Raw genomic sequence first — 23,739 nt, 5'->3', positions numbered from 1 at the left:
ACCTCACTCAGGATGATGCCCTCCAGGTCCATCCATTTGCCTAGGAATTTCATAAATTCATTCTTTTTAATAGCTGAGTACTACTCCATTGTGTTCTTATTTTAATTAATAAATTACTAATTTTCATATGTGTAGCAAACAAGTATTGAAAGGGTCTGAAGTGATACATTTTACAATCTCTGGCTGTGGGAGCATTTGTGGCACAGATCTCATAGAGCAACAGATTAAATGCATGAGGCACTTGGGTCCTCGAGGATATTTATTTTAATACAATAGAGGTAAAATATCCTGAGAAGTTTTATAATTATACAACCAACTCAGTCTATAAAACTAATTGAGGAGGGACAGGTGAGATTGCTAAGGGTAATGGCTCTCAAACTTCCGAGCTCTACAACTATTCAATAGAGTTCCTCGGGTTGTGAAGACCCCCAAAATAAGAGTATTTTTCCTGATACTTCATAACTGTAATTTGCTACTGTTATGAATCATAATGTAAGTACTTGATGTGCAATGCATATGAAAAGTTTGTTAAACCCCTAAAGGGATAGTGATGAGCGACCCACAGGTTAAGAACCATTGAGTTAGTGGCTAAAAGGTACTTGATCATCAAGTTTAACCTTCAACCTCCACTTTGTGGAATGAGAGAACCCACTCTTACAAGCTGTCTCTTAAACCTGCACATGTATGCCACGGCACATGTGCACTTGTGCATGTATGCACACTCATGTGCATGCACACACACACACACACACACACACACACACACACACACAAATAAATGTAAAAATTAGTTCTTGAGGAGGACTCTACAGCCTTTCCCCATTTTATATAAAAGTGTTTTAAGTGCGGAATTGATTTATTATTCTCCCCCAAACCTGATCTTAAGAATAAATAAGCAAGGAAGAAGAAATGAGTAGTCAGAACCATATATATCATCATGTTACATATCACAGTCATTCATCCTCCCATCTTCTTAGAGGTGGTTTATTAAAAGTTTACTAAAATCAAGCATATTCTTTAAAGTTGAACTTACCAGAAATACTGCTATAGATATTCCGACTAGGAAGCCTGCTATCACATCTGACCAATGATTTCGATATTCTGCTACTCTGTTGAGTCCAGTAAGAAAGGCCAAACACATTAATCCCAAGCACAGGACAGGCTTAGCAAGTCTGGTTCCTTTGGCTTTGATAGTGCTGGTAATGTACATCTGAAACAGCAAGCAGAACAAGACTTTACACAAAAGCATTTTCTTAAGATAAACGTGAAAATCATTATGTATAGATTACAAAAACATATTTATCAATTATGCATGTCTTTATGGCTTTAGTAATCAACTACATTGTATGATTTTTGTAGTTTAAAACAATATTGGTTGTGTGCAATGTCAGCTGTGTAGCCCAGCCTGCCTTCCGACTCCCTACATAGTCAAAGCTGAACTTGAGTGTTGGGATTAAAGGTGTGTCTCACCACACTCGGAACGAATTTTTGATGATGATTTCATAAACGTGGAATTTAAGTGTGCCAATTATTTGATTTTACTTCTCTGGCATGGCCATTTCTTACTGAGGACCATGTGTGCACATACATGCAGATGGTGATCACACGTATCGGATCCCTGGAGCTGAAGCTCTAGGCAGTTGTGAGCCGTGAATGTGGGTGCGGGAATCAAGCAACAGCTGTGTATGTTTTTATCTGCTGAGATATCTCTTCAGCTCTATAACAACCAATTCTTATGCAACAACATCAGACATCTAGGAATGTGAACAGAGTTATCCCAAGCACCCTCCTACCCTCCACCTTTCACACACTTTCCTTGCACTTATTTTTCACCTGAGTTTACATGTTAGGTCACTCTCAACACTATCCTTAGGAGGGGAACATTAATGCTGTACTAGTGTTTCCATCTGCATGCACTGTACCAAAAAGATGTATACTTGATCAAATAAGAATTGTAAAATTAGCTATAAAGAAGTTAAGTGGCAGCCGGGCATGGTGGCGCACGCCTTTAATCCAAGCACTTGGGAGGCAGAGGCAGGCAGATTTCTGAGTTCGAGGCCAGCCTGGTCTACAAAGTGAGTGCCAGGACAACCAAGGCTACGCAGAGAAACCTTGTCTCGAAAACAAACAAACAAACAAACAAAAAGTTAAGTGACAATTTCTATGAAACCGATGTGCCTGTAAAGAAGGTAGTCTAGTCAGAGCAGAGCCAAAGCTGGCTTTGTATGTTGCTGTCTGAAAACATGAGATTAAATGCCAATACAGAGCACACAGTGTCAACTGGTTACACAGAAGAAAATAAATATAAGTTGTGAGCCATCATGCTCAGGAAAAATTCGGTTCTTCTCCCAATCTCACTTATTATATAGCTTCATTGCTCAGAATTGGATCACATATCACTCTATTAGTGAACCTGTTGACTTCAAGTGGATAGTGCCAGTTAGTGTTCAAGTCAGCCATAACAAAATTGTGAAAGAGGTAGGTCTGAAAGTATGACTAGATTGTATGGTGTTGATAACAGGAACATCTGGTACTGATAACGCACTTAGAAAAACACTTATGGATGAATATAATGTATTATATTCTACAATCTTGACTATTTTCTCTAGTCAGATAGCAAATACATTTGCTTATGAGGGTAGATCAAAAGAGTAGTGTCTAAGCTTTTCATTTCATAATGACCATTTTAGAATATTATGAAATCCAATAATTATCTTCTTTGCTTTCCTTTTTCCAGGGTAATATTTGTAGCCTGTTATCATACAGAAGGAGCAGTGTGCATTCATAAGCAGCTCAGATGATCCTAACTCCCCATGGCCAAATTCTAGCCCATTGTCATTTGTATCAGGGCGCAATATTCTGGGTGAATTATAAAAGGAAGGAAGAGGGATTGTGTCAGTTGGCCAATGGCATCTGGTGTATGAGCTGTAGATTTTAAGCCTGTGTTCTGGGTCCTTTATCATGTCAGTTATAGAAACAGTAATACCCAGGGGAAGATGAAAAAGAGCAAAGGATGCTCCTGCCCTTGAGAGACAGTGTTAAAGAAATCTGCCTGCAAGAATAGCAAGAACTTCAAGCTGTGGAGCTTTTGCAGTGATCTTGTTAAGAGGGCAATCCCTCATCTGAAAGGGACATAGAATTTGGATGTCTCATGGGATCTTCTTTAACCAGACAGAAGGTTGGTTGATTTCTTCACATCTACAAAACTCAAAAGATACCCTATCCTTATTAAAATAAATGTGAGTTAACTGAATGAAATGAATCATGCTAATATCTATCTGCCACTTAGTGAGTAGTAGTTTCTGTCCAAGGAAATGTTTTTAAGACTTCATCTCACTAAATATTTAATATAATCCTATAAATTATATATCATTACTACCTTCATTTTATAAATGAAAGAAATGCATCAAGATAAAGCTTATTGTGACCTCACAACTTTATTTTTGAGCTGCCACTATTGGCAAAGAAAAAAAATGAAAAGGGATTATGAACAAAGGACTTAGTCACTTCCTGATCATAAGACTTGTTTCCTGTGTCTTAATTGAATTGCTTTTTTTTTTGGTGGGGGGATAGAGGAGAAAACGGCTAAGAGACTCAAACAGAGCACATGATGATTCAAGAGAGCTGGAACTTGACACACAAAAAAGATGCCAGCATGGCATTCTAAGAGTAACAGGATACCCTGTCCCATCATTAGGGAAAACTATGAAGGACAAAATCCCTAAAGAATCTCTATGGCTTTGGTAAATGCTTGCCGCCTTTTTGTTGGCCCCAAAGGCCAACTCAGATACAACCTAACTCTTTAACTGGTTAACTCCGCTACTCCACACAAGCTGTTGGCTTCTGCTTTAGCTGCTTCCAATTCAAAGATGACTCATTTCCTAAATTACCCTACTGACTCAGGAAGGCTTACAGAGAGGTTCCCAAAAAACCTCACCACTATGGAAACTAATGCAAAAATGCCTTTATTAGAAAGAATTCAAATTTGGCTTTTCTTCTATTAAATTTGAGGCTAATGTCCCAACCCAGAATGGAGTGTGGGAGGTCACAGAATTTCCAGAGCTATAGGAATTACGTAGGTGACAAGAATTTTACACACCATTAGTATAAGATTAAGACTGGTTATAGCAATGCTTTGGAAAATACACATATTGTTGAAGCATAACCACCATTAATATAACCGAAGACAAATTAGAGAAATTTTCATTTGAACTTGGCAACTCTCTAATACTTTATGAAACAAATGCCCTATAAACAGTTTATTTGTATTATCCTTGCAGAAAGTCTATTATTCTAACCTGCAGAAGGAGAAATCATAGCATAATGACCTACCAAGGAAGCTGGTTATAGGACAGAAATTGATTATTTATGCTTTGTTGGTTTCTAATTCACTTATGAAACCATCTAGATTAACCAGATGTGAAAATGGAGCTAAAATGAACACAAACAGAAGGAGAGTGGGATTTGAGCAGGACAGTGTTTCCTCCATCCTCAAGGGTCTATGGACGCTTACAGCCTGTGCATTTAGCTGTATTATCAGTCCTTATTCACCCTCTCCACGCATGCCCAATAGCAAGAAAATGAAGAAAGCCAAAGCTCATCATTTGTTTCCTATTAAAATTCTAGTATATATTTCTTCATATGTATCTTTGCTTATTAAAATTTATACAATGATATATATATATATATATATATATATATATATATATATATATATGCACACATGGATTTTGCCAACTAGTTTTCTTTTAGTAAAGTATATCAACATATTTAAGAAAATGTACACATACATTGAGCTCCAACTATGTGTCAACGGCTATGTTAAATTTCTCAAAAGAGGAAACATCTAAGGCTTGATCCTGAAGGATGAGCATTGTTGATACAGTCTCAGGGGAAATGAAAATCTTGAGGGGAGCTAACCTAGATATAGGACACAAGCCAGGAAACCCAGTCATGTGCTCTCAAGGAACCTTGCTCATCTTCTCAGAGCTCATGTCACCAGGTCTGGGTGGCATTTGTCTCACTTGTTTCCCTCACCCAAGGAAGACAGAAATAGAGCCCAGTCCTTTACTGTATAAACTCTGTGCTTGGTTCTTGGTCCAACTTCCAGGAGGTCCTCAATAAATCTAGACTTAATAATGAGCAGATTGAGTGGGGGTGCAAATGCTGAGCTAAGAGAGAGAGAGAGAGAGAGAGAGAGAGCAGAATATTTTGTAATAACTGTCTCCCTGTAGAAAAATGCATATAACATTATGTTTCTTTTCATTAAACTACTCCATCAGAATGATCTTTGTCCATTCACTGCTATATCTGAAATGCATATGCTTTTTACACAGTAGACATTCAAAACTTATTGCATGAAGGAAGCATGAAAAGCATAGGCAGGGAAAGGTGAACTCACTCCCTGAAATTACATCTCTTAAATATATATATATATTAGTTTATTAACTTGTTTTCCTCCTTTTGTTGTGTCTGGTATTTCCAGGAGCAATGTCTGCCATGGAATCATCACTTGTGACAAGAAGAATATGAGCCCCCAGTGAAATTTATGAATCTTCAGTTCCTTGCTATTTCTTAAGGGTATGGTACCCATATGAGTCTTTGAAAACAACATCCCCTACTTGTAGCCAGAGATAAAGACTTGGTGAAGCCACAAATGAAAGGAACACAGATATATTCTAATTAAGCTATGAAAGGCAAGGTATTAATTTGACACTAGAATGTCCTCATAGTTGGCCACCAGATAACAAGTTCACTTTAGTCCAAGGAGATCCATATTTGAAACTCTAAGATAATATACTTAATTATTAAAAGTTGCTGTGTTTGTGGTATTTTCCATGGTAAATAAAAAACAACAATACTCGGACAGTACTTGTTTAAGTATGGATTAATTAATACTAGAATTTGTAAAAATGTTTTATGGGGTAAAATAAGTATGCCATAGTGATTAAAACATATATCTTGGAACTAGAAAAAATAGCAGGTGTGTTCCAAATCTAACACTTGCATAAGGCAAATCATGGTGATTTGAATAAGAATGGTTCCCATAGGCTCATATATTTGAATGCTTGGTATCCAATTGGTGGAATTATAGGGGAACCATTAGGAGGCGTGGCCTTGTCAGAGGTCTGTCATGAGTGCAGGCATTGAGGTTTCAAAATCCATGCCATTTCCAGTTAGCTATATCTGCCTCATACTTATATATAAAAATGTAAACCCTTAGCTACTATTCCAGAACCATCCTGCCTGTATGTTGTCATGCTCTTTGACGTGATGGTCTGTGGGGTAATGGGCTATGCACAGACATCCTGGTCTCCAGTTGAGCTTAGGTCTTAGACCCCGGTGGGACCTGGTAGGTGGTAATTTCTACCTAAATGGGATAGAAGGTATTCGATCATGTCTCCTGGACCCCTGGCTCCTGTCGAAGTTACTGCCCCCATAGCCCCGACAGGAGATGCATGTGGCTATCAGTCATATAGACAATGTCCCAAACTTCTGGCATTCTGGCTAGACTCCTCCCCACAGTCACCTAGCAACAGCAAGATAGCCCAGCCCACTCTAAGAGGGGCTGCTTGTCCCTACCTCTCTCTCTCTCTCTCTCTCTCTCTCTCTCTCTCTCTCTCTCTCTCTCTCTCTCTCTCTCTCTCTTTCTCTCTTCTCCCTTCTCTCCACGTGGCCATGGCTGGCCTCTCCCTCTTTCTACCTTCTCTCTTTCCCCCTGCCTTTCTACAATAAATCTCTAAAACCATAGTCTCTGATCTTGAAGGCCTGCTGTGCTTGAAAAATGGGATAGGCTTTTTCCTAAGGAGCCACATCTAACCTCCTGCCAGAAGGCCTTCCTACACTGCAGCCACAGACTGGACTAAGGACTCTCCCCTGCGTGGGAACCAACAAGCGCCCCCATCTCCTCCTGCCCTCTCCTGCTGTCCTGGGGCCCCTATTCTGTTCTCAGCTCCTCCCCCATATTCAGTGTGGGATGCTATGCCAAGGCTGAGAAACTGGTACCTGGGGCTGCCCCTTGTCTACCACCTGTCATGTGGGGTCAGTGGCCTAACACAGCCAGATGCCCACCTGGGGGCATGTGAAAAGTGTCAGGCAGTCCTCCCTTGTCCACAGGCCCAGAGCACCAGAACTTTGACAGGATGTTGGTTCTCTCCCATTTCTCTTTCCCCTACACCCAAGGCCCCACGATGGTCATGGACTCTAACCATTTCAAATTCTAAGTGACAAACACACTCTTCTATAAGTTGATTGGTCATACTGTCTTGTCACAGCAATAGAAAAATACATAAGACACAAGTGAAAGCATGTCTGTTTACATTACTACTTAAAATTGTCTTAAATATATATTTATTTATTAAATTGTCTTCCTGCTTTTATTAAGTCTTGTATTTTCAGGAGAAACATCTACTATGGAGTAGTCACTTCTGACAAGAAGACTATGAGCCCATTATGCTAAAATAAACTTGTCATCTGGTCAACCCTGAGGACATTCTAGTGGCAAATTAATCCCTCACTTTTACTAGATTTATCACAGTATATCTGTGTTCCTTCCACCATGGCTTCACCAAGTATTTGTCTCTAGCTACAACCAAGAGGCATTGTTTTCAAAGACTCATGTGATTAGGTAACATAGAACAAGAAATAGCAAGGAACTGAAGATTTATAGATTTGTAGTAGATTACAAACACAAAGGAAAAGTAAGATATTATCCCACAGTGTGTTAAGAATTAATACACTAGCATAGTTAAAGTGCTTAGCATGGTACTTCTGCAGTGAAGCCTAAATACTTGCAGTTGTTAAGCTGAAGCAGGAATGGGAAATATCATACTATTAGGATAAAGATCCTGAAGTAATGCCTGATGGATGGTGCTCATTAGATTGAAGATAGCATTATGGCCAGGTACTTGGAGGATTCCTTCTCCAGTCTGCATGATTTTCATCATGCTGTTTCATCATTTCCTCCCTTCTATTTAAACTCTGAAGGGTCATTCCACTTGTTTACTTATAAATTATGGTCATGTATTCATTCCCTTTGATTTACTCTTTGCAATTTACTGAAGAGCTCAACATTCTTTCCTAAGGCTAAAATAACTCAGTGAGCAAACTCCTGAGAAACCTGGAATGCCAATGAATATGTAACTATGGACTAGCAGCCTCATGCAGAGTAGACAATGTAAAGAGATTCTCCTGTATCCCTCTTTTTGGCTATCAAAATACTGAAAGACTAGATTCCAAAGAATTCTTAAACATCATTGGAAATTTCATACTACACAAAACAAAAAGCTTGAGGCACAGTTCTAGCCAGAGGAGGAACTTGCCTCTCAGAAAGAGATTTTGCAAAATTCTGTGTTTGCTTTTGTCAAATTATCTTATGAGTGCTACTTTCCTACTGCTGTAAGAAAACACAATGACCAAGGAACTTTATAGATGGACTGGTTTATTTGGCTTATAGTTTAGCACAAATATGAGTTTGTCATGGTAGGGAAGCATGGCAACCATGAAGTCAGGAACTGGATGACAACAGCTCACAAAGAGAGAACACACTAGAAAGGACAAGAGTCTTCTCAAAGCCTTCCTCCAGGGACACATTCTACAACATGGCTATGCCTCCCAGACATCCCAAACAGGACCGTCAGCTGGAAAGCAGGTGTTCAAATTCCTAAGACTATGGAGAACATCTTACCATTTCAAGCATCATACCGTACGAATGTTTGTTTGCTTTTCTTTCCTCCTTCTTGATAAAGTTATACACAGAAAAAGAGAGAAATAAGAAAACTTTTCCGACACTGAAACTTATAGAGGAGAAAGTATGGAAAAGCCTCGAAGATATGGGTACAGGAGGAAAATTCCTGAATAGAACAGCAATGGCTTGTGCTGTAAGATCGAGAATCGATAAATGGGACCTCATAAAATTGCAAAGCTTCTGCAAGGCAAAAGACACCATCAATAAGACAAAAAAACCACCAACAGATTGGGAAAGGATCTTTACCTATCCCAAATCNGATAGGGGACTAATATCCAATATATATAAAGAACTCAAGAAGGTGGACTCCATAAAATCAAATAACCCCATTAAAAAATGGGGCTCAGAACTGAACAAAGAATTCTCACCTGAGGAATACCAAATGGCTGAGAAGCACCTGAAAAAATGTTCAACATCCTTAATCATCAGGGAAATGCAAATCAAAACAACCCTGAGATTTCACCTCACACCAGTCAGAATGGCTAAAATAAAAAATTCAGGTGACAGCAGATGCTGGTGAGGATGTGGAGAAAGAGGAACACTCCTCCATTGTTGTTGGGATTGCAAGCTTGTACAACCACTTGGAAATCAGTCTGGCAGTTCCTCAGAAAATTGGACATAGTACTACTGGAGGATCCAGCAATACCTCTCCTGGGCATATATCCAGAAGATGTCCCAACCAGTAAGAAGGACACATGCTCCACTATGTTCATAGCAGCCTTATTTGTAATAGCCAGAATCTGGAAAGAACCCAGATGCCCCTCAACAGAGGAATGGATACAGAAAATGTACTACATTTACACAATGGAGTACTACTCAGCTATTTAAAAGAATGAATTTATGAAATTCCTAGCCAAATGGATGGACCTGGAGGGCATCATCCTGAGTGAGGTAACCCAATCACAAAGGAACTCACACAATATGTACTCACTGATAAGTGGATATTAGCCCAGAAACTTAGAATACCCAAGATATAAGATACAATTTGCTAAACGCATGAAACTCAAGAAGAACGAAGACCAAAGTGTGGACACTTAGCTGCTTGTGGACGTTGTACATCGTGGTGCGCACTAGGCTCCGCACCACGATGTACAACGTCCACAAGCAGCCATAATCAGCTTCTAAACGCTGACACCATTACATACAGTAGCAAGATTTTGCTGAAAGGACCCNGATATAGNTGTCTCTTNTGAGACTATGCCGGGGCCTAGCAAACACAGAAGTGGATGCTCACAGTCAGCTATTGGGTGGATCACAGGGCCCTCGATGGAGGAGCTAGAGAAAGTACCCAAGGAGCTAAAGTGAACTGCAACCCTATAGGTTGAACAACAATATGAACTAACCAATACCCCGGAGCTCGTGTCTCGAGCTGCATATGTATCAAAAGATGGCCTAATCGGCCATCACTGGAAAGAGAGGCCCATTGGACTTGAAAACTTTATATGCCCCAGTACAGTGGAACGCCAGGACCAAAAAGGGGGAGTGGGTGGGCAGGGGAGTGGGTGTGTGGGTATGGGGGACTTTTGGGATAGCATTGGAAATGTAAACAAGGAAAATATCTAATAAAAAATTAAAAAAAAAAAGAAAACTTTTCCTTCTTGGGTTAGACAAACTCAAAAAATTTTTTATTTTACAATGTCTAGTTCTTATTCTTTTAAGATACAGAAAAATCTATGCAGCAAGTTTAAAAATGTAAGTGCTCTGTTAATGTACCTCCACACATTAGCCAACCTGAAGCCCAGTGTGGCTCTTCTAGATGGCAAACTACCAACCCAACATATTGGTCTGTATTTGGTAATTAATGTGGGACTGTAGTGACCAAGGGTTACCAAGAAACGGTTGAGGGAGCTTCAACTACAAATACCTCAAACATGAGGGTTACAGGAGTTGGCTAGCACCTCATTCCCAACCTAGCTCCATAAAGCTTGCTCCTCCACTATTAACTCTAGTGAGAATTTATTTCTCTGAGAGTTCTCAGGTTTTACTCTTTGTTTGACCTTATAAAGTCCTCCCTTCCACACTTTATAGCCCCTGAGCAGGCAGACAAAGCATGTTATACCACCTCTGCCCTGGCCAATGGTGCAGGGCCATACAAACCTGGTCCCAGAGACCCTGGACCCCTCCCTGGGGGCATAAAGGCCCCCTTTCCTCCAATAAATTTAAAGATTTCTCCCAAGTTGTTCTGAAGTGTGCTCATAAGCCAGCTAATCTTCCCAACCTCTAGTCCAGTTTGTTGTACAATAGGCCTCTTCCGTGGTAAGCAGAAACAGGATAGCAATCAGGTCAAGGTTGGAATATCTTTAAATGTCTTAGGTTTTTGACAACATTGATTAATACAGTCTAATAAAATATGGGGATTTATTTCATATTTACATAACATTGTTGATCATATTATTCTGTCTGTGACCGATTGTGTCTTCCGTAACTTCTTAATGGAGATTGAAGCCTGTTCAAGTGTTCTTTTTTTTTTATAAATTTAGAATTTTTCAAAGTAGCACCCAACCATGTCAAAATCACCTTAAACTTTTATCCGCGCACTTACCATACTAGCTCTTCCCTAGTTTCTTTTCTTTTTGTTCTTCCCTAGTTTCTAGTTAGTTAAAGGGAGTCTGTTGTTGGGAGCCATTTTTGCCTGCTTCTGTGAAAGCCTGCTTGTCAGGCAGTGTCAAGGCAGGTCAGAATCTTCTGGCAGATTTCCTGGCCTACTGACACATGGAACAAGAAGAGGAGATACACTTGGAGCTCAAGGCTGAACATTCTATTAATCTTGGTGGGAGACAGTAAGCCTCTGGATGGAAATAGATTTTCTATGTACATTAGCCAATTTCTGCTAGCTTGTGACTTTGTTTCCCATGACACTGTAAACTATAAAAAGCCTATGGAATTAAACTTGGAGCTGCCTCAGTATTCCATGGTGTTTAGAAGGGACTAGATGTATCTGAGCATCTAAAGTTCAAGGCAGGTGAACAGGTATGTATGTAGATAAGAATAATGACAAGGACACACTTTTCTAGATGGGAGATAGTAGCACCCAGCAATTGTGCCAAAAGAAAAGTTAAAATTGAACAACTATGTTTGTCTGTGTCTTTTATCCATGGATTCAAGGGAAGTTGTGGGGGCAGTTGGTAGAGCAGCCAACTCCCTGAGTTTAGGTGAGGTAGCAAAGCTATAGGCACCCAGCAATTTTAATGCAAATAAGCCCAAAGTGTTCATTTAAGCTCATGTTTGAGAACTGGAAGCCTTATTGTTATAATTTTACTTTATATTATTATCTGTATTTATAAATTTACCCAAAGAGTAATGTAAAGGCATCTAAGAATATGTGCAGAATGACTATAATGGGAATATTGCAAATGGGGGAAAACCAAGAGTTTTATAAGACAGATTTGTATTCCAGTAACCCAGCCCCTAAGGACTGTAATGAGCCTGGGGTGGGGTGAAATACAAGAAACAGTGATATGCTGAAGTGACTGAACTCAGAAGATGATTCCCAAGTGTCTTGGTTAGTTTTTAATGTTGTAAGGAGGAACCATGACTGTGGCAACATTTATAAAGGAAAACATCGGGGTTATCTATGGTTCAGAAGTTTAATCCATTATTGTCCTGGTGGGAAGTGTGATGGCACACAGGCAGACATGGTACTGAAGAAGGAGCTGAGAGGTCTACTTCTGGATCCACAGGCAGCAGGAAGAAACAGTGAGACACTGGGTCTGGCTGGAGAATATGAGACCTCAAAGCCCAACCCTAGTTACACACTTCAACAAGGCCACGCCTACTCCAACAAGGCCACACCTAATAGTACCTATGAGCTTATGGAGGCCATATTCTATCAAACTGTCATACCAAGTCAGACATTTTTGGCATATTGGTTGAAAGTAAAGCTATTAGAAGGCCTCAGAAACAAAGTCCCTTTTCATTCAGCCCTCCTGAGCTTTTCATCCCCTTTTTTCAAACTCAAAGGAAATCACAGACACCAGAATTCCTATTTCCCAAGCTGGAACACAGAACTAGAAAACAGAGTCATATCCCATGCACTGAGATTCACTTGGTCCATCTAAACTCACAAACAAGGAACATCTTTCCATCCTCAGTATGTCTTCTTCTGGTCCCAGCTTCCTAATCTTAATAAACTATAGTTTATTGCTATGCTATTTCTGGTAAACATGTTACCTACTCACACAAATCCTTGTACATAAACTATGTTCTCTGACGGTGGACGGAGAGAAAGACTCTGTGAAGCCATAACCTTGTCTCTGAATGGGAGAAGGAATATATACAACCCAAACCATGCTGGTAAAAGTAAGTAATATCCCTCATCACCCATCTATAGCTGTGCTCCCACAGGCTCCCACGAAAGCTCTTCTATCTGCTGCCCACCTACCTGTATCTGGGACATTCTAAGATAGGTGTTCCCTCAGTTCAATCCAAAAATGAAGTACAAGACCCTATATATTATCTTATCCAAGGATTACTCTCTTCTGAGATAGGGTCTAATTTAAAGTTACTCACATACATAGCCAAATGCACAACACAGTCCTTTGGTCCTTCTTCCTACTCTGCTCCTCCAGCACCCCCCAACTTACCCTAAATGGGTAGAACTATCTCTTCCATGTATCAATTCTGTTCTGCATTTGCTCTATTATTGCCTTAAGTAAAATTCTTAGCTCTTCCAGTTTTGTTTCAGATATGCCTAAATTAGATTTGAGATTGAAACATTCTTATTCTTTTGGCAGACTCCTAGCTCAACTATGAACTAAGCACTAGCTGCTGCTTCTTCTGATTGGTGCTGAATCTCCTTTTAAGGCCTGCTGTTCTCTGAGGCACTGTATCCGATAGGAGAGCTGGAGATATCATAGCTAATGACTTCTTCAACTGTAGCTGCTGTGACTATGGGATCAAATCTCTTCTTCTATTTGATTTTAATTAAATTAGTTTAATTGAATTAAACTCATCTCAAAACTATTACTTGATTAGGTTACCAGCCAATTTTTAAGTACCTTTGGAACTAATTGGGTATGCAAACTTCCATTTTACACTCCGACTTCTATGAAATCTAAAACGGAATCTAATATTTCAGTGAATACTCAGTATCTGAATTAAGATGTTAAATGTGTGCTAGATTTAAAAAAAAACACAAAAAATGGAATAAAAGACACATCTACTTCTTGTGAGAAATATTAAAAAATATGCACTATCCCGGACTATTCCCATCTACTCTTTGCCCATGGTCTTGCTGCCTCTAGGCTAGCCCCAGTCCCCAGTTGGAGGTCTTCCCAGCTCTGGTTCACCTGCCTCAGAACTGCTTCTACTTTCTCAGCCATCTGCAACTAGATGTCACAAATCCCCTTAACCCAGTAAATCAAAACTCTAGAAGCTTGTAATTAATTAGTTAGATTTATATATCAATAAATTCTCAAATTAACAAGATGCCCACATAATCATTTCAAAGCCAATTGATAGTGATACAAGCTGCCCACCTGGATTAGACAAATTATTCCAATTATTCTTTCCTTTTACGATATTCATAGCTACCTGTGGCTGGTTAAAGTCACACAGAATCTGGATTGTCTTACTCATCCTCTATCTTCCTTTCTCTCTCTCTCTCTCTCTCTCTCTCTCTCTCTCTCTCTCTCTCTCTCTCTCTCTCAGCTCTGCCTCCCCTTTCCCTGTCTCTTCATGGGCTTCTTGATGTATTAATATTTGAATTAATTAAGGGAAAATTCTGCTACCTATACTTACATTTATATTGATACAAGTTGAATGATAACATTTTAGATATACTGACAAATGTTTTCAAAATATCATGAATATTGTTTCTTTAAATGTGACTATTAGAAAATTTAAAGTCACAGTTCACTTTATATTTGGTGTTTTGAGTGTATATGTGTATGTAGTGTGTGCATGCATGTGTGTGTACTTCAAATGTCTTCCTCAGTCTTTCTCCACCATAGTTTTTAAGACATAGATGAACAAGAAACTCAGTATTCAGTCTAGGTTTGTGGACAGCCAGCCTAAGGGATCCTCCCACCTCCAACTCCCAGCACTTGGCTTATAGTTGTATGGGCTGTGTTGTCTAGATACTATGGCTTGAACTCTGGTCCTTATACTGTGCAACAACCACCCAAGTATCAACTGAGATAGCTCCTTAACACTTCATTTTATTTTTCTATTGGATAGTGCTAACTTATCAAACCATAATTTAAGGAGAAAGAAAAATTACCTTTAAATTGTCCTAGAAGATTAATTGCATCTGCCCCATCATCTACTGTTACTATGTGTCCTTTGGATGGGGTGTTGGTTGGTGCTAACTACTAACTTTAAAGGTGCTCTTTATACAACCACCTTTGCTTTGTCAGAGAGCTATCCTACATGTTTTGTATAACATTAATACATGGACATTTCAAATAGTACACACACTACTAAAATGATATTGTGAAATTATTTGAATGCCCTAAATTAAATTTTCACAGCCTACATTTCATATTCCAGTCTTCATAACAGCTACTAAAGTTTTTACTTCATTAAAGTTAATGAACTGTTTTATATTTTATGAGTTTAATAATCTAGGTAAAGCCAATCTACCACTGATTAGCTTGTTGACCTTAGATGAATTCTTAGCCTCCTCTGAGTTCTTCTGTACCATTGATAAATAAAATCTGGTAATGCTGTCTGTAAGATTTCACAGTTACCACATAAGGAGGGGTTTTATTATTATCATGAGCACATTTATTTACTTTAAGACTAGAATAAAGGATTAAAATGATATAGCTATATTAAAGCTGTAGAGGAGAAATACTAAATTTCATCGTCTAACTTCGTAGTCTAATTAGACAACTTTCGTTGTCTAATTTCAAGCAAGATAGCTCAGTCCTAAAGGCATTTACCATCACATCTGATGAACCGAATTTGATCCCTGAAACTCACATGATATACAGAGAGAACCTTCACTTGTAGTCCATGGCACATGAGTTTGTATATACACATAAAATAAATGAATACATGTGAATTTTTAATTATGTAGCTTACAGGCTTGGAGCAGAGGGTTTTTTATAATAGCTGAGAAATCAAGCTTTAGCATCCTTTATTTCTTTAATTGTGTCAATGGACATCTAACAAAGATTACATCATCCCAACTACAGGATCTATCCTGTCATCGACATCCTTGAATGGGTAACATTAGTGAGTCTCAAATGTGAAGTAAGCAACAAGCAACTCAGTGTTCAGGACCAGCTGGTACACGCAGTGATGATTGGAAGACGCTCAGTAACTCAGCTGCCCCTGGCACAATAGGTGATTGATGGCCTCGCTGGGAACAACAGCTCCTTCATCATCTCATCATCGCCTCAGTCACCTTACCCTGAAGTGCAGCAATGGCTGATTTCACATGGAGAACCTTTCTCTCTCTCACATAGCCATTCATATTGCACACATGGTCGGTCACTCATCCATCAGACAGACAGAGTAAAAGAAACACGTTTGAAATGCTCTTGTCATCTCTCAAACCAGTATCATTTATGCTCCCCTTACATAATCTGTGTTCCACAAACCAAATGGAAAGCAAAGTTTAATTTGCATAAATACAACTTGCTATCTTCTTTATGTTCCTTATAGAAGAGAAAACCAGTTGTGACTTTTGAGGAGTTACCAGTCAACAAAATGTATTTGATTGCTGTGGCTTCAATGGCTTCATCATCTCCAAGATGTGAAAGTATCTCAGTAAAAAGAAAGGAATTAAAACTGGCATGCAAATGGCCAATTTGAAAAACTTAAATCCTACAGAGAAATGGTACACTAGAGAATTAGGAAAATCTGAGGGATTTGTTTTGGCTTTTGCCGTCAGGCAAATGAAGAAAGTAAAACCCTAAAAAAGCTGTTAAATATGTCTATAAAAAATGATATTGAATGTTAAAGACAAACCTAGTAAATGTCTATTTCAAGCATCTCTGCACTGTCCTTAAAGTTTCACCTGTAGTTATATCTTTAGGAGCTTGTTGTGTTCAGGAAAGAATTTATAATTATTTGCAATATATTTTGGTGTGTGTGTGTGTGTGTGTGTATGTGTAGGCCCATGGTCAACATCAGGTGTTTTCCTTGGTCACTCTGCACTCTATCTTTGAGACATGGTCTCTTACTGAATCTGTAGCTCACTTACTGCATGGGTTGTCTGGCCAATGAATTCTGGGGATCTGTTTGTTTCTGCGCAGTGCTCGGCCTATGCTTGTGTGGTATGCATTTTACCCACTGAATCACTCTGTAGCTTCCAATTTATGTGATCTTCGAATGAACTACAATACGTATTAAACAGCCTAAGTATCATATAAGAAAAGAATACTTATACGGAGAATTTAAATTTTGAAATGGTTTAAATTTTATAATTATAGGGAAAAAGATAAATAATATCTGGGAAGGACAAGTATATTTATTGCAATAGGAAAAAGTGCATGTCATGAAGCCCAAATATAAGTCTCTGTCAGTATAAATGTTGGTGAACAAATAATTTCTAGGTTTGCCATCAGCCACCAAGTGCCAATCCCACTCTCATTTTAAATGGCATGGTAAATGTTCCAGGGTGCCATTTCAAAGGATGTCTTCAAATCGAGAGCCTGCTTCTTTGTAACCTAATTCATAACCTCACAGGGGAGCAAGCCAGAAGGAGATGTGATGATGGTGAATGTCGATTGTGTGCTTGACAGGACAGCATCATGGACAGCCCTGCTCCATGTGCTGAGGTTCCGAACTGAGAAAGGAAGGAAAGCCAGGTGAAGACCAGCATTCAGACCTCTCCACTGCCTAACTGGATGCAGGAGGAGCAGCTACCTTGTGATCCTAGGGACCACGCCTTTCCTGCCATAAAGTCTGAACCCTCAAACTCCGAGCCAAAACAAACCCCAACTTCCTTCTTTCAGATCTTTGTTCCCAACAATAAGAAAACAAAGACAAAGTTATTTTCTTTTTAAATTTAGTCACAAGGGGGAGCCTTCTTGCCCTTTCTCATGATACCATGTTTCCTTCCACACAATCACCCCTGCCCCCATGCCCAGTGATGTCCTGATCTGGTTTCTAACTCACTTGTATCTCAGGAAGGAAAGTGGGGAGTGTGGTCTCCTGTAACTGATTCTTTCTGTTCACCAGCTTCCACCTCAGGCATTGAAAACCTTTAGATTAATTTAGAACATCATCCAAAAAGGTCAAAAGAAACTTCTGTACCCTTGCACCTCGGTTCACAACCCCAGACAAGTTGTAGCTACTGAGGACAGAGGATCATCCTGTGCTCCTCCTTTTATTATCCAGAATTTTGTTCCTGATGATTATGAACATGCTATTCTTGTTATACTGTAATGCTGTATCCGTGCTTTCTGCCAGCTTAAAGGGGATAGAAATACCCTTTCCCTTTTCCCAGTGTTCTTAGCATGGTGTTTGGCTTAGCAACTAGTTACTCATAGAAAACATTTACAATGTACTGGAGGTGGAGTATGCACTATCTGCTTCATGTGTTGCTCTCAAGTAGTGAAAACAATCCCTTGCAGTTGGTAACTAACAACGATGCAGATAGAACACAGAAAGGTTAAGTGAGTCATCCAAGGGCTTAAGAATAGTGATTGATGAAGCATGTCTTCAAACTCAAGCTGTTGAGTGACAAAGTCCTGCTCTAAAGGAAATGATGGGTTCAGCACATAAGTCAGGGGCCACAGCCCTCCCTCAGTCTTAAAAATGATATAAGGCTTGGGGAGTCTTCAAGTGGAGAGAAGAGTGGCCCAATGATTGAACTGGAGAGCCTGAAAATAACTCAGTATGACAGACTGAAGGCTTGGTGGGTAGGTGAGTGTGGAAGGGAAAGGCAGGGAAGGAATCCAGAACGCTAATGGGGTCAGGCTACAAGAGGTTCTATGTGTCAAGTGAAGGAGTTTGGATTTTCATTAAAAAGAAAATGAGAAACTATTAAAGGGATGTGAGAGGATAACAAGGGTGAATTCAATTTTATAAATGATTGTAGTTAATTGAGAAAAAATGTGTCTGCATTATGGGGTAGGACATGATATTTTTATTTATGTATATATAAATAAAATTATGTTTGTATATATTAGAGAAAATGTGTACATATGTATACTTTATACAAAATGTATACTTATGTATATAGTAAAGAAAATTATACAATGTACACGTTATAGAAAATGTATACAATTGTATACACCACTGAAAATAAGTACATTATAAAATGTATACATATGTATATTTTATAAAATGTATAACATATAAACATATAAATATGTATACATTATAGTAAAATTCAAGGTTAATAATTATCATATCAATCATTTCATCACTTTATCTTTCTGTGTGAGTGTAAGTATGTGTATGTGCATGGCTGTGGTTTACAAAGAACAAAGTGCTCTGCCACTGAGCTACATACCCAGCCTTTTTTCTGTTTTTCATTTTAATACAGGGTCTCATAAATTCATTATTCTGCCTTTGAACTCACTCTGTAGCTCATTCAAAATACAATATTGCTGTCTTCCTAGAAGTTCCCCCACCCCCACTGCTGAACAGTTAGGGTTACAGGGCAAGGCCTGCAGAATACTTGAGATTTCAAATTTCTACTTTGACTGAAGAGATTTCAAATGTTAGATTGTCATACTCTGAATATGGTTAAGAACAGAACAAATGTTTAGGAGCTTGGCTAAATGAGATGTTTTATATTTAAATAGGATGTGTGCTTGTGCCCGTAAGCATGACCCAGGAGAAGATCACTGGTAAGCAGTGAGGCAGGGGTAAGCATCACCAATCCCACCTCTATTCTAACACAAGGTCCATTGCGTGAAACCAACAGACATACTAGTCCAGAAGTCTCTATTCCTATTCAGATGGATAATTACATCCAAAAATCAAACCATTTGGTGTCCCTATCCATGCACTTCACGTTAATACTAACATAGCTACTAATAGTAAAAACAATACATAATGGATAAGTGAAATAAGCATTTGAAGACTAAGCTCAGTGAAGCAAAGAAGTGTTTAATGCTAACAATTTCAAATAGCTCAGTTAAAACAACTGACTGTTCCTCAAGGACATGGAGATACTTATTTTGCCCCCTACTCTGGCATCAGATATTTGCACAAGGTTAGGAATATAGGACGCATGGAAAAATCACTGAAATCCAATAAGTACTTGGAAAAGCTGTTGTCAAAAATTCGGATCTGGGATGGAATTTCATGAGAAGAAAGGGAACATAGACAAAATTAATGAATTCCATCCTTCTTGCCTTTCTTCATCCCCTCCATCCCTCTTCCATTCTATTTGTCCCTCTTCCTTCTTTCACCTTTCTCTCTCATTGTTTCTCTTTTATTATTGCCCTCCCTCCTCCTTCTCTTTTTCCTTTCCTTTCCTTTCCTTTCCTTTCCTTTCCTTTCCTTTCCTTTCCTTTCCTTTCCTTGTCCACCATATGGGGACATTCTTCTATCTTGGAGCTAGGGACACTGAACCAACAAGTTCTGTCTTGCTAACCCAAAGAAGCTATTAGTCTAAGAGAAATGATAAAGAGATTCATCACCAGGTTGGCACAGTGACCAGCAGGCAGCCTGAGCTGCTATATATCAAGACTCTGACTCAAAATAAAACAAAGTAAAAATTTAAATATATAGATGATATAGATAGATAGATAGATAGATAGATAGATAGATAGATGATAGATAGATAGATGTTAGTTAATTCTATGTATATAATTAGTTGCTAACAATAATTGACTTATATGTCTTACAGTACAAACGATAGAGAGGAACTGCAGAAAATAGAATTCAGAGAAATCAATAGTCTTTTCTATGCCCTAACCATAAAACCAATACCTAACCTTACTGAGGTGAAGGGGGAGTGGGGAGAGGAGGAGGTAGGGAGAGGTACAAGGAGAAGAAGAGACAGTAGGAGGGAGATTGAAAGGGAGAGGCTTGCAGAAAAAACTACCAATTTAGAGGAAGGAGAACTAAGCGGCTTCTTGTAACAAGAAGTTGAAAGATGAGGCCACAAGAGGAGAGAGTGGGATTTCAGGCAGAGGAAATAACTTTGTAGAATCTTAAAAAGACAGTTACAAATTAATTTACCTTAAGGGCAAGTCAGGTAATATAAATGAGTCGAAAATCAGAAATAGCCAAGAGCAACATCACAGCTTAAGGGACTCCACAATCCACTGAGGAAATAACCATCTGAGGCCAAGGAGAACTAGGCCCTCCTAGTGAACAAAGATGTCATCTCTCCCAATCGACACTATTGAGGAATATTCATCTAGGGTTTGCATGTCACTCACATCTCAAGAATAAGTGACCTGAGAGTTTTGATATGAAATGTGTTGATTTTAAAGCTGGCTTAATAAGTGTGATTTAGAAGGGTGTTATCTGCTAAACAACTGTGCTGCTTGGGCTTGGGCACCATTAATTCATATCTTAAAATGGTGAGCAAGAGATCAGGGGAAGCTCCCTGGAGGGCTTATGATAAGTAATTCCACATCATTTAATACATTCTGCAATGAGGTCCAGTTTCTAAGGAAGATGGACAGGTACCTTTCATCATATCTCTAGCCTTATCTCCACACTTATTCCCCAGGATCTATGCTCTTACCATGCCGAACTGCTCAAAGTTCACTCTAAGACACCCATGCACCACTGTGCTCTGTCATTTTGTCTCATCTCTGTCACTCCTGGGACTGGTTCAAAGTATCTCCCTAAAAAGATGTGTTCAAATCTTAAGTCCAAGGACCTGTAAATATCTCCTCACTTGAAAAAAAAAAAAAAAGCATCTTTGCACATATAATTCAATTAGGAATTTCAGGATGGTAGCAACCTGGATTTTGGCTAGGTCCTACACCCTAGTGTTTGAAAGAAAAGAAGATATAGACAGAAAGAAAGAATACACAGGAAACGTTCCCATGAATGTGCCCTTTGGTAAAAGGCTGTGAAAGTATTTGCTAGTTATTCTGTTGGTTACATTGGGAGTTCACCCCCAAGTCCCATCTGTACCTGGTGCTGGTCTCCCTCAGATCAAAGACTGAGTTTCTTGCCTATATATACCACCTCTGACCTCCTAAGTGCTCAATAGTTGTTTGTTAAACTAATTAATGCATAAGAGATTTGATAGTTGTTTCCAATGTTTCCAAGTTACCCATTTATTCATGTGGTTTTATTTTTAATTTTATTAGTGTGTGTGTGTGTGTGTGTGTGTGTGTGTGTGTGTGTGTGTGTGTGTTTGCATGTGCACATGCATGTGTGTTCATGTACTATGGCCAGATTTCAGGAGTTGCTCAGGTCCTGTGAAAGGTGGGTTCTAGGGATTGAATTGAGTTCACTAATCATGGTGGCAAGAACTTTTACCTGTTGAGCATCTCACCAGCCCTAATTTTATGACTTATATTCTAATGAGGTGTGATTGCTGTAAATTGGTATAAATCAGAGGGAAATCAAAGCTATATGTTATGAGGTCTTTTAGAAATGTCTAGTAATGACTGAGAAAATGATTAAAAAAACAGAAACCATGATCTGTGACTTTAACGAGAAGGATAAAAAAAGTGATTAAGAGATACTCCATCGAAGAGTGAGAGCGCTCCCACTTAGTAAGAGAGCAACCTGGTGTGACATGTCTCCTCAAGCAACCAAGTAACCATCTCCCAGTCAAGAAGCAAACAAACAAAAAATAAAACTACATTTGGCTTAGTTTAGGGGTGTCTGTGTAAACGATAGAGCCTTCCCTTGCTTTGATACTTATGTTTGTAAATTATAGCATTTAGGAAACAAAATAAAAGAATTTTTACAGAGAATTCATCTGCTACTAAAACATGTTCCAAAACTGTTCTGAAGTTTGTAGAGAGGCCTCAGAGCTCTGAGTGTGCAGGCAGTTAGAGTGAAATGTCCATGACTGTAGGTCTCTATAGGACTAGGTCTATCACTGGGAGGGCTAAGCACACAGTGATGGGAGATACCATGTTGAAACTTATTAGAGACTGAAAGACATGGGAAACAACATTGTAATCCAGCCTGGGTACTTCTGAGCATGGATAGACTGTAAGTGAGTCCAGTTTACATAGAATTCCAGCTGTCTCTGTGTGTGATGTGTTCCACTTCTGCAAGGTACTTCCACAATGGCATAAAGAATGAACATACTTGACACAAATAAATGCTATGTAGAAATTTTTATTAGTAACACATTCTAGCAATGATGGGGCCTCACCTAAGGCTGCACGAATGGAAATAGCATCTGATCACCTAGGAAAGATAAGTTCAGTTTTGCTATTTAATTCTGTCTGTTTTCACTCTGTTTGTAATAATCCCAAAGTTCTAGCCTGAATAACACAGAGGTTTGTGAAGTTAAAAGTGTCCAGTAAGAAAATGGTGTGGGATAAGGCAAACCAATTACAAGGCAAAGGGAAAGCCCTTGCAGTTCTGCTAAAAATAAAGCAACTGAATGAGTGGGTGTGACTGCAAATCAAACCTAACAGCAAGGCCAATAAGAACACTTACATATTGCCAGGCGGTGGTGGCGCACGCCTTTAACCCCAGCACTTGGGAGGCAGAAGCAGGCAGATTTTTGAGTTTGAGGCCAGCCTGGTCTACAAAGTGAGTTCCAAGACAGCCAGGGCTACACAGAGAAACCCTGTCACAAACAAACAAACAAACAAACAACAAAAAAAGAACACTTACATATACATTTCTCTTTCTCTCTCCCCCATCTGTGGTGTGTGTGTATGTGTATGTGTGTGTGCGCTTGTGAGTGTGTGCTTTCTTTCACAGCCTTTGTCTAATGGGCTTACTGTGATGTCTTTTTCCATTCCTTTCCAATAAGATGGTTTTTATAGAACTCCTTATTATGCCATGGCTATGTGAGTGGCCAAGGACTCTTGGGAAGAATCAAAATTCCACTTCAGTAACTAGAGAAACATTTATCATCCAAACAAAGGGTCCAAGTCAAGGAACCTGAAATTCTCCACTGTGTGCACCTGGGTGTATCCTTTAGT

At 39.1% G+C, this 23,739-nt stretch overlaps 1 protein-coding gene across 2 annotated transcripts in view; it reads right to left on the bottom strand.

The window, feature by feature from the left end:
- The window catches only part of Plppr5 (phospholipid phosphatase related 5), a 109,860-nt gene that overhangs the window by 24,885 nt on the left and 61,236 nt on the right, over positions 1-23,739 (bottom strand). For both annotated transcript variants that reach the window (XM_021158395.2, XM_021158396.2), the window contains exon 4: positions 1,034-1,210. In XM_021158395.2, the coding sequence (XP_021014054.1) occupies positions 1,034-1,210 (177 nt within the window). The remainder of the gene's footprint in view (positions 1-1,033; positions 1,211-23,739) is intronic.

The sequence above is a fragment of the Mus caroli genome, chromosome 3 (assembly GCF_900094665.2).
Source record: "Mus caroli chromosome 3, CAROLI_EIJ_v1.1, whole genome shotgun sequence".
NCBI lineage: Eukaryota > Metazoa > Chordata > Mammalia > Rodentia > Muridae > Mus > Mus caroli.
This window is presented reverse-complemented; position numbering and strand designations above follow the sequence as displayed.